General features: G+C 44.8%; 1 protein-coding gene across 12 annotated transcripts in view; it reads left to right on the top strand.

Moving 5' to 3' along the window:
* Positions 1–3,766: 3,766 nt before the first annotated feature.
* The window catches only part of CADM1 (cell adhesion molecule 1), a 409,576-nt gene continuing 401,683 nt past the window's right edge, over positions 3,767–11,659 (top strand). For 6 of the 12 annotated variants that reach the window (XM_066245262.1, XM_066245246.1, XM_066245217.1 and 3 more), the window contains exon 1: positions 3,767–3,943. In XM_066245262.1, coding sequence (XP_066101359.1) covers positions 3,796–3,943 — 148 coding nt within the window. In that variant the 5' untranslated portion in view covers positions 3,767–3,795. Of the gene's footprint in view, positions 3,948–11,659 lie in introns of all 12 variants that reach the window. The other 6 variants (XM_066245253.1, XM_066245238.1, XM_066245200.1 and 3 more) reach the window with 1 other exon arrangement.

Here is an 11,659-nt window from a genome sequence, read left to right as displayed (position 1 = left end):
GGTCTTTATTGCTTTATATACATAGGTACTCAAGTAATTAGCATTTTATTTTATTGATTTGAGAGAGAGAGAGGAATAAAGAGAGAAAGAAAGAAAAAGAGAAAGAGATCAATTTGTAGTCCCACTTATTTATGTACGCATTGGTTGATTCTTGTATGTGCCCTGACTCAGGATTGAACTTGCAGCCTTGGTATAGAACAGATGCTCTAAGCAACTGAGCTTCCCTGGCAGGGCGTAATTAGTATAATATTTTAAAAAAGCAAAATGTTACTAGATCTCTCTGACTATCTTTGATGTATTCCCTAAAACACAAATCTCCCTTGCATGTGTATTATTCATATATGTTTATCCAAATTTCTCAATGTATTAGTGAAGGCAAACAATATAGGGTCTCTTTCTCTCTCACTTTTTAAAGTTTTCCCAGGAAAAAAAAACTGAACTGTGCTCTAGGTGCTCTGGCAATTTTATTCTAACACAAGCAGCACCCAGATTGTAATTCTGATAAGTATTTCAGTTTTTACTTGAAAAATTAAATTCACAAAACAATTGATTATCAGTTATAAATGGCAAAAACACCATCTGGTTTTCAAAATTGGTTAAATCCATGTAGCAAGGGGGGAAATGTTGGAATTTGTAGTTGGCCAGGAGTTCCAGTCCACAAAGCAGAAAATGACGAGCTTTACTATGAGAAAGCAAGGGTAGTCATAACTTGCATTTTGCGGCTGTGGGAATTTGATACGTTCTTCACATGTTCCATATGTTAAACCACTTGGCAAGATCTTTAGTGTGAAAGAGCTGGGGGTTGGGGAGGAGTGTGGTTAGTGGATAGGGTAGCAGCAGCTTAATCCAAAATGTGTGGCTCTTGTTCTTTCCATGGAGACACAGTGATAAAAGTGTCCCATGACCTGGGAATTTGGATGTGCAAGTTCCTTAAACTTGTGGCACAGGTGGCATTTTTTGGAGGGTGTTGGTGGAAATTTCTAAAGCTATTTGCATTCCCCTGGTGAGGTAAGTCATACAGCATTAGCATTTTCTACAAAAATGTCCCATGTTGTTCTTTGCCAACTGGAAATTTGAGTAGGTGTTCATTTGATGTGCCAAGAGAATGAAGGGATATGAAAATACTCTACATCTTCCAATGTCCCCACTCTGCGTTCCGAGTGTGGGAGGACTGGGGCCTGACTAGACTCTGGCAGATTCGGCTTCATGAGGAATGCTTTTCCTTAGGAGTATAATGCAATCCTGTTATTTTAAAAAATGTTTCTGAGCTGCTGGCATATTTTCACCTTATGTTAAAAATGTAGCTATGGTTATTATTCATGGTAATGTGAAATGTAGTCATTCACTTAACAAATATTTATTGAGGCACAGTGTAGCATAGTGGTTAATTGCAGAAGCTCCGTCTGCACCTTAGAAACTTTTACCTTGGGCCAATGACTTAATCTTTCTAATGATGTTTAAAAAATATTAAACCGGGCCCTAGCAGGTTAGCTCAGTGGGTAGAGCGCAGCCCAGCATGTGGACATCCTGGGTTCGACCCCCTGTTAGGACACACATGAGAAGCAACCATCTGTTTCTCTTCCCCTTTCTTTCCCCCTTCTCTTTTTCCTGGCTCAATTGGCTCCAGCCTCCGCCTGGGCGCTAAGTATAGTTTCGTTGATTTGAGCATCCTTCTCAGACAGGGTTGCCATGTGGATCCCAGTTGGGGAGCATGCAGGAATCTGCCTATCTCCCCTTTTCTAATTAAATATATATATATTAGTAGGTAATAATAATATCATGAAGATTGTTCCAAAGATTCAATGAGATTATACTTGGAAAATATTTAATAAAAACTCAATAAATGCAAAAGTAGTAATAATAACTGTGTTAGGATGCTCGAGTTCTTGACATATAGGACCTTACTTGATGGTTTACACATCAGTTTCAGAATTTACATGGCCTCAAATTGTTAATTCTGATGTTGTTGGGATTCTGCTGTGTATTTGGTCTGATCCAGTTAGCTTTACTCTCCAGAGGTGGTAAGAATAGGTAGGACGTTGTAGACCGGACATTGCCTTAGTGACCATTGGCGATGGTTTCCTGCGCGTTAGTGCTATTCGCCTGCTGCTCTCCCTACTCTTGGAGCACTGCTTGCAGTTCATGCGTGGGGCTTATAATTATAGAGCAGGCTATCCAGGGCTGTGAAGACAGGGCAGTCTTGAAATTAGTTTATGCATAATGGATAATAGGAGGCTGTTTTTAAGTGTAACTCATTTGGTGGGTTGGCAGATCTTGACGTCGTCTTTGATATGTACTATCTATCTATCTATTTATTTATTTATTTTTTATTTTTAGCAAGTTGGGGACAGAGGGTCTGGTCAAGTCATTTGGTGTAGCTCTACTAGACGGTAGCTCAGACATAGCAATTTACATTCAGTAATCTCTTGGTCATTTAGCCTAAGATAATTTGTCATGATTTGTTTTAGTGTTGTGATATTGATATTTATTATGCAAATTACATTTCCTACATCTTATTGTTCTGCATTCTATGAATACTTAAATTATTACAAACCTTTACACTTAATATGGCTCGTCCTTCAGTTTGATGCTTGAGCAACAGAGGGTCAGATCGCACACGAGGGGAAGAAAATAAGTAATTAAAAAACAGACAAACAAGAGAGCCTGCTGGTTGGTTCGAAAAAAAGCAAAGGCAATTCCAAGGAGGGAAAGTGGGTTGGGAGAAACGAGTCTCCTCAGCCAGGAGAGCCTCTCACAGAGACTCGGTGAGCTCAGAGCACCTGTTGGTCCCCACATGCCTCCGGAGGGACTGACTGGGGGTGTACAGGCGTGGCAGTTTGAACCCTGAAGGAGGAAGATGGCAAACCCTTATCTTCACACGGGCGCCTCCTCTCCCGCCTCCGCACTCCATCCGGAAGCCTTGACAGAAGAGATGTTTTTGTAGACCGTGTGCAATCGTAAATATATAATATTACACATGATTATATATATTAAATACACACATATATATTGAAGCCAGAAAGGCTACCTTCAGCCAGCTGAGGAACCTGAGCGGAGCCTCCTCCAGCTACCTTTCCTGAAGGAATCTATCACAAAGGCACGGACCCGAAAACCCCAGAGCCCGACTCCGGCTCCTTTCTTGCAACTATGCCTAAGTCTACCGCTAGGTTGTCGGGCGGGCTTTCCCGCTCCGCCGGACGTGCAAAGCACGCATGCACTTCTCCCAGATTGTTTTGTTAATCCGGGAACCTGCACTCTCACTCTCCACTCCCGAACAGCCTCGGTTTCCCAAAGATCTATTCCTTCGGTGCAAGGTGAGTGAGGAAAATATGCAACGTCTGGTTTCTAGGTTGATGTACTCAGTGTACAGGGCAGGGGAACCTCCGAGGGAGATTCTCCAGTCGTTGGTCTGATGTAGCGATTGCTATAAACATTCTTAATAAAGGTGTACAGGAAGCTAGAGCCACCCCCTGGAGCCCAAGCCCCCACGCACCAAGCGCCCGGGAGAACACTTTTCCTACGATCCTAAGGAAGCAAAAGAGAATTTTAACATAAACATATTTGCATACGCCCCTCCCCTTGGCCCCGCCCCCAAGTGGCGCGGGCGCGTCGCCGAGCACCAACGCCAGGGGGCGAGGTGGGGGAGGGGGAATCCTTGGAGAGTCGGGTTGGGCTCTTAGCGCTGTGATTGGTCGTCCCTGGCTCCGCCTTCAGCGCATGTTATTAGCATCTCATTAGTCGTTCGCTCAGGCTCCCGAGGAAGCCACCGCCGCCAGTCTGAGGCAGGTGCCCGACATGGCGAGTGCTGTGCTGCCGAGCGGATCCCAGTGTGCGGCGGCGGCGGCGGCGGCGGCGGCGGCTGCGGCGGCGGGGGCGCCGCCTCCTGGGCTCCGGCTCCGGCTTCTGCTGTTGCTTCTCTCCGCTGCGGCATTGATCCCCACAGGTAGGTGTGGGCACCAGCCGGTCGGCCCCCCAAATCTCCTAAGTCACCCCAGGAGCGGTAGCCGAGGGGTGGTGGTGGAAACGTTTCCATGACAACCGTCCCCCACTTCCTAAATTCGAAGTGGAAGGAGTGTGGAAAGGAAACTCGGGGCTAAGATGGAAGGGGCTAAGGGGATCGGTCATTCCCTTCTCCCTTGTCCAGCTGGGTGTGAATTAGAGTCCTTAGGGATGGCTGCACCCACACCTTCTTTTCGCTGCTTGACGCGAAGTGGACTGAGAATGTGGCGCTCAGGGGGGCTAGAGAATTTGGGGAAGAGGGTGGATCGTAGGCACCTCGCAGACCGTCCAAACTCGCTGTTGTCCCGGTAACTTGCAGGTTCTCGCGTCTCCCAGGGCTAACCATTCACCGGCACCTCTCCAGCGGGCCCTCCAATTCTCCATCCCTGAAGCCTCCCCATGGCTGACTGACTAGCAGCCTCCAACACGATCCCTCGCTGGTCCACAGGATATCCCCAGACTTGTGTGATCGCTCCTGCTCTCCCCGCGCTTTGCCTTTCTCCCCTGTTCCCCGAACTGCGCGCCTCTAGTGCTCCCTCCAGCCGGACACGGCCTCTCAGCCCCTCCGCCTAGCTGCGGGTCTCCTTGGCCTGGCTCCAGGCAGGGAAAGTTACCCGGCCCGGCCCCGCGGGGGGCGGTTGCTATCGCTGCCTCTGCGGGTAGGAGCCAGGAGCCCGCTGTTGGCCTGGCCCACGGCATCCTCCGCCGCGATTTGGGAACACCGGTTTTCCAGGCTGCACGTTCTTTTAGCAGCCCGGAGGTGTTGGAGGGAGCGTTCGCGGCCTTTGCGGCCAGCTCGGCACCCTCCGGGCCTCCGGGCGCCCCCCGTGTGCTGAGCTGTCTTGGGAATTTGCCCAGGGGCGGCTCTGCACGCCCCGCGCTCTCTCTGAAGATGCTGAGCACTGGGCAGGAGCATTGGGCAGGAGCACGCTGTGTGACTTGCCCGAGTGCCGGCGCGTTGGCGCGGTCGCGAAAGAAGAGGGCAGTGTTTGCTTTTGCTAACAAAAGGGAGACGGAGCTCTTTCCTAGCGGAGAGGCCGGCGATGCTGCACCCAGCCTCCCGTTCCCGCCACCGCCGAGCTCAGCGGTCGCGCGGCGTCCCCGCGCCGTGGCCTCCTGCAGCCGACTTGGCGCGGGCAGCTGGGACCTAGAGGCACGAGGCCGCGGGGGGTAGGGGAGTGGGGAGGTGCTGGAGGGAATGCAGCAGGGCTCGGCGCCTGCATAGCCCCTCCTTGCAGCTTCGGAGCTGCAGGACCCACGAGCAACAAGTGGCGGAGGACAGCGAGAGCTCTGCCCCCACCTGCAGAGCCCCGGGCCCGGGCGGGCGCAGCGCTGGGGCCACGGTACCGCTCCCGGGGCGCCTCTCCTCTTGGGCTGTGCCTTTTGTTTACACGATAGAGGACACACAGTTACGTAAACACCGCAGGAGACACGCTGTAGGAAATGGGGATGTCTGGGATGCTAGGTTTGGATTTAGGGGATCCCGGTTTGGTTGCTTTCTTTCCAAAACAAGCTTGCAAGAGAACTCGGCTTGGGGAGCATATTGGGAACGTACAGGGGTGGGAATCTGGCAGCAGCTTCAGTTCCAGAGCTGAGGATTTTTTCTTCCATGCCACGGTCTGTCTCTCCGGATGTTGTTTATGTGTTTTTCCTCTGAATTCTTAATTTATGAGTTACGAGATAATTGGGTTCAGCCGACGCCGGTGTGGTTACAACTTCATTTCGGGTAATGTCTCTGACTGGATGGGTTCAATAAAATGTTCCTGAAAGAGATTTTTCGTGCTGCTGCATTGTAAAAAGCGCCAGTGTCAGTTAAACGTGAGCGTGAGTAAAGGCTCGGTAACTGGCGCATAATAGAGGCAACAATAGACTTGTATTGGCTGCAAAAAAGGGGGAGGGGGAAAGTGCTGGTCGGGGATATTGCCTTTCGACTAAAAAATGGGAGCCGTGCGATGCCACTTGGCAGCAAAGTAGGATTTGATTATACCTCCTCTGTCAAGCCTGCTCATTGAAGGCAGCTAGTAGTAGCAACGCTACTATATTTGTAACTATCTCGTGGTAAAAAAGAAGTTGCCTTCCCGGCAAGAGGGATATATGCTGACTTAGAAAGGAGCGGTCTGGAACTCAACCGTGCATGTCAAAGCTACAAGAAAATTCTGTTGCCAGTTACCATGGAAGCAGCTTCTTGTTCTTGTGTACAGCCCTGCTTGTACTCTGGTTATCAGATTGTGTTCAAATTAGAAAGTAATTGGGTTTGATTTGTAGTAAAGGGGGTTAGATGATTTTCTTCAAATCTTTTTTTTAATGACTTTTTTTTTTTTTTTGTCAGTTTGAGAAAGGGGTCTTGGTCTATCTAGCCGGGATCCTAGGACTACCAGAGTAGATTTCAGGTGGGCACAGGTGACTTTTCTTCCTTAGCCCTCTTACTTTAAGCTTTGTCAGAGGCCTCCAGTTTCCGTTCCAGGATTTAGAGAAACCTGTTGAAGCTGTCTTCTTACTTCATTAGGCTTGTTTCATTTACATCCTTGCAGGGATAGCAATCCAGGGCCATTGTGCCAGTAGGTGCTGGTTGTGTCTTCCCCATAACTGAATCCATCCATCCCTGGAGAAAATCTCCCAGCTCTCCTGTGGTGTATGGATGGAATGGATGTTAATGAAATACAGCTAAAATGGGGTTTTCTGAGTTCACCGCAGTGTAAATCATGACTGTTACATTTTAGGTGCGTACGTGATGTTTCTGATCCCCAGTGGACCAGTGGTTGGTCACTGTCTCCTTATCTTTTTCAGCGTTACAGAGTATGGCTGATGGGTGGGAGTCTGGGGTGGTGCTGGGAAACCCAGTGGCTGAGTTTTGCTTGTTGTGGCCTGTTGGGGCTTGAATACCAGGGATAGAGACTTTACAAAAGTGCCACCCTGCTATTGTTGCCTTTCCTTGCATCAAATTGAATAGCCACAGGAGGGACTTGCACTTGTCTGTGATAGCTTTGATAAAATATCCCTCATTAATGCCACTTTATATTTACAGTGTGTCACTGGAGACGCACAAGGCTTCATTTAGTGACTTGTGTGACGAGACAAGCTTGCATTATTTGCCTGGGACATTTTAGAGGAACAAGAGACCCATTGAGCAATCTTTTGAAATGAACAAATACGGAAAAAGGGGGGAATAAAAGAGGAGGCAGTTCTCTGGAACAAAGAGCTTTATTCATATGGATGTTGTACATGCTTTATCCAGTTTCCTCCAATGGCCCTCCCAGTGAAGGGGAACTGGACCTGGAAGAAGCTAACAGTCAGGACACTTGCACATTCTCTCTCTCTCCCTGACGTCATATTATCCGAGTTGTTGGCCCTCAACTTCCTGACTGCTCCTCTCTCTCCATACCCTCTAAGCCCTCAGAAGGTAACAGGTTCCTGGGAGATTTTGAAATCCTTTTCCCCAGCTCTGAATTTCAGCAGAAGGAAATGTTAGCTACCTTTGAAGATTGATGGTCGTTGGGGGGATATATTGGTTGAAAGGAAAGAGATGTCACCTTGCTATGACATGTGTCAGGAAGTGGGTGATAGTGAATGTCAGATTGGAAAGATGTATTGTGATTGTAATATTAACCTGATTATTTATTTTCAAAGAAATAATGTGAAAGCCAAAATCCAAAATTTTCATTGTCATTAAGGATGCTTTAGAAGTTTTTAGTGACTTTTGGCCACAATTGCCTCATACATATGTGAATTCTTATTATTCCTTAACTTATGTTGCTAATGATTTTCAGGCTTTAAAAAATTGATAATATTGCTATGACTATAAACTGTCTTATTCTCTGAGTTTCAGTATGTGACATTTTAATGCCTAATCAATCACTTAGAATTTATGTTTTAAAATAGTTTGTGTGTGTGTATATGTGTTTAACAAAAGGCCCATTTTTACATGGGAGACCTTCTTAAATTGGGCCAAACTAATCGATGCTATGATTTGAATGGAAATTTACCAGCATATGAAGAAAATTTATGAGAAATAAATCCAAAGGATTCAAATGCTTTATCTCTTGGGAAGAATAGTACTGACCATTATGCTGGGCATTTTTAACTGGAAATCCAGCACTGAAAGGAGAAATCACACAGCGACATCTGTTGCAGACTTGAAAATTTGCTGCTTTGAGTTGAACGCAATTAGTCCCATATAAGCACCTAATGGTAACAGTCATTGTGTGTGCGTGTGTATACTCATGCAAATATGTATATATACATACAAATATACATATATGCACAGAGAAACTCACCGAATACAATATTCATATTCACATTTAAAAGTATTTAATAGAAAATGTATTATTTTAGCACCAAGGCTTTTTTTTTTTTTAAAATATCACCTTTTGAGGAATTAGAGATTCTTATAATTATGGAATTTTTGAAAGAAGAAGGACATTATTAGAAATCATCTGGTGAAATCCCATTATTTTGTAGTGAGGCAGCCAAAGCCCAGAGAGGGGAGGTCCTTACTTACCTTTGAACTAAAGCTAAGTTATCCGTGCATTCTGGATGGGGAGCAGGCCTAGGTCCCTTGATGTCCAGCCAGTGAGCCTTCTCTTGCACCTCCCAGCAGGGATGCTCAGTGAGGGAATATGGATCATGGGTAGACAGTATCTTGGCTAGGAATAGTTTACGTTTTGAAGGCAGCAAGATTAATTGCTGTTTTAAGTAATAAACCCATGGCTCAGAGGAGTGACCTCTGGGAAGAAAGCACCAGTTCTTGATAAAGTTGTCTTGGGTATTGACAAATGATTCTGAAACCTCTGGGCTTTATTTGGTAGCCACAACCTGAGAGCCATCCATACCACCTTCATAGGGGAGAGCTCTGGATTTGTGTTGCTGTAGCAAGTCAGGTGCATTAAAACTAGGTTTCAAAATCCTCAGCTTTAGATTTTTAAGCTTTGACTTGACTTTTCAAGAGTTAATATTAACAGTAGAACTCTTTCCACACAACTAAGGAAAAAAAGGAAGGGTCTTCAAGTCAAGAACAAGGACACATCTTGTTTTTTCTTACCAGGTACTTGTCCCTTTTTATTAAACAGAGAAAAAGCTGAGTATAATTTTCTTTTAAAAAAAAAGAAAAGTATTTTTACAAGATGACTTCTTTACATTAACCATATTTTTTTTGTTTTTCCATTTAATTATAAAAAATTTCAAATATACGCAAAAGTGAAAAGCATGCCTTAATTAACCATGTGTACAAATAGCCTAGTTTAGTAATTATCCACCCACGGTCAGTCCATTCTTTGTACATTTTCTTTTTTTCCCAGATTCATTCAAACAAACCCTGGACATCCCATTATTTCTTCTATAATTTACCGTAGAACGAATCTCTTTAAAATATACATACATTCTCCTTTCTCCCTCACTCTCACAATCAGTATCATTAGTTGAACATACATCTTCCTGACATACAGAATTTTTGCCCCAACCTTGCTTGACTGAGGAAGGTAGAGTGAAGGCTTGTTACAGTGGGTAAAGCTGAGGCAGAAATCAGAGAAGCCAGAGTTTGATTATTGCCTGTACAGTGAGGACTTTTTTGTGTGGTTTGGTTTATTTTGGGCAAGATTTTTTTTGGATCCGAGAAGATGGTTTTATTGTTGTGTAAATATGGTTGTGCAAATATGTAGTAATTGTAGCTAATCCATCAACTGTGGTGTGCTATGAAAAGCACCCATGGCGAAATTGCGTTTCCAGTTCTCATAATGATGCTCTATCTGAGGACTTCTGTAGGATGGCTGTAAGTGGATAACCTCATTCGTATATTTATCTTTAAATGCCTCCGTGGTAGATAAATGCCTTTGCGATTTTTTTAGTATAAGGCTTAAAAGAAAAAATTCTTTTTCTCATTTCTAACTGGCTTAGTGCTAATTTCAGCCTGTATTCTATAACCGAAGTGATCACAAAATAAATGCCTTGTGCGCGGTAGGATCCCATGCAGCACGCTGTGAGATTTGGAGCCTTATCGCTCTAGGATAGGGCTGGGGTGTGGAGTAGGGAGAAAAAAGATGACTATTTTTACTTCTCATTGTTTGGCCCATTGATTTAAAATACACATTTTTAATTTTAGCTAGAAATGTTGGACTGCTTCAGTGTTAATTTCTGAACTTTGGTTTTGTGGAAAATTGGTTGTTTCCATTTTCCAAGGTTCCTGAAATGTGAGATTGTGAGTGTGTGTGTGTGTGTGTGTGTGTGTGTGTGTGTGTATTTTAAGAGGTTCTTTCTCAAATGTATTTAACATGGACAGTAAATCTGAAGTATTTGGATTTTTGGTTTCCAGCCAAACAAGCAATTATACGTGAGATGGTTTTGAGGGGCACAAGCAGCCCTGGCCAGGTAAAAACCCTCCACCCACTCCCCTCTTTAGAGCTGGCCAAGGCACAAGAAAAGCACGAAGGAATGCTCACGTTCAAGGTTTAAGGAGCGCCATCAGATTCGAATAAACAGTCTTTGTTTGGAAACCATCAGTGAAGGAAGGAACCCGCTGGAATGTTTGTAATTACAAGTGGCCCCTCCTTGTTTAAATTTCAGAAGCCATAGATTCTTTTTCAGAAATTTAAATTGCAGGCTCTAGGCAGCAGCTGCTGTTGTGGTTAATGGGCAGTTTCTCTTTGAAGATCTTCCAGTGCTGGTTCTCAAAAGCTGTGGTGCAGTTGGCCTTGAACTAAGGTTAGAAGAAAAGGACATGGAAGTATTTATATACATGTGCAGCAAAAGTGATGTGTGGCCTTTATGACTACTCAAAAGAGAAACCTAGTGGTAAGGTGGAGAGGGAAGCTCCCCTGATAAAAATCCGTTCCGGCTCGCAGGTGTCTTGAATCTCTTAAGAGAGTTGTGGGGTGAGGAAATTTTTTTTCTTTCAGTAGATTAAAACATCTGGAATATAGTTGTTTGACCCAACATTTTGCAGGTATTTCAGAAATGTTAAATAGGCTTGAACTGAAAGTGCCGTGATATATATTTAAAAGCTGCTCCGTGTTTGAAGTTGATATTCTAGTGACATGGGCTTTTAAAAATGCCCAGAATAAGTATCTTTGCTCTTGGCAGTCTTCCTTGGTCAGGTAGGTGCTCTGATTCTTCTTCGGCTCTCCAGCACTGGGCTGCAATCTCAAGTTGGAATTAAGTTATGAAATCCCTGGAGGGGGCAGGGAGGAATCTGCCTAAAAACCAAGGGTTCAGCTGCTCTGCATCTTTCCCTGTCCATACCTTATCTCCACTTGGCTAGGATTCACCTAAAAGTTAACAGGTCAAAAATGGGAATTTTTATCTTCTCCTGTCATAGGAGTCAATTTTTCTCAAAGTCTACATTATTGCATATGACATCGTCAGCCTGGTAGCTAAGGCCGCTAAATTCAGTTTTGTACCCCCCTCCTTAACTTATACTCTTGGATTGAAATAAAATGGGCTTATTGTTTCTCTACAACATTCTCTGAAAGCCTCAACATCCTTCTTCTCCAGATCATGTCTTACTAGCAGAAGCTAACCCAGCCTGTCTGCTAGCTAGAATATGAGTCTATCTACTGCAATTCTAATTCTTTTTAGATTGTTCTTCCCTCAGTGGCTGTCTTACTCCTTCTCTAACTGTTCTCGTTTCTCATTACTTTCTAGCCCAATTCTGATAGGACTGAAAGACTGG

The sequence above is a fragment of the Saccopteryx bilineata genome, chromosome 1 (genome assembly GCF_036850765.1).
Source record: "Saccopteryx bilineata isolate mSacBil1 chromosome 1, mSacBil1_pri_phased_curated, whole genome shotgun sequence".
In the NCBI taxonomy this organism is placed as follows: Eukaryota; Metazoa; Chordata; class Mammalia; order Chiroptera; family Emballonuridae; genus Saccopteryx; species Saccopteryx bilineata.
The sequence above is the reverse complement of the archived record's forward strand: the minus strand, read 5'-3'. Positions and strand labels throughout refer to the sequence as shown.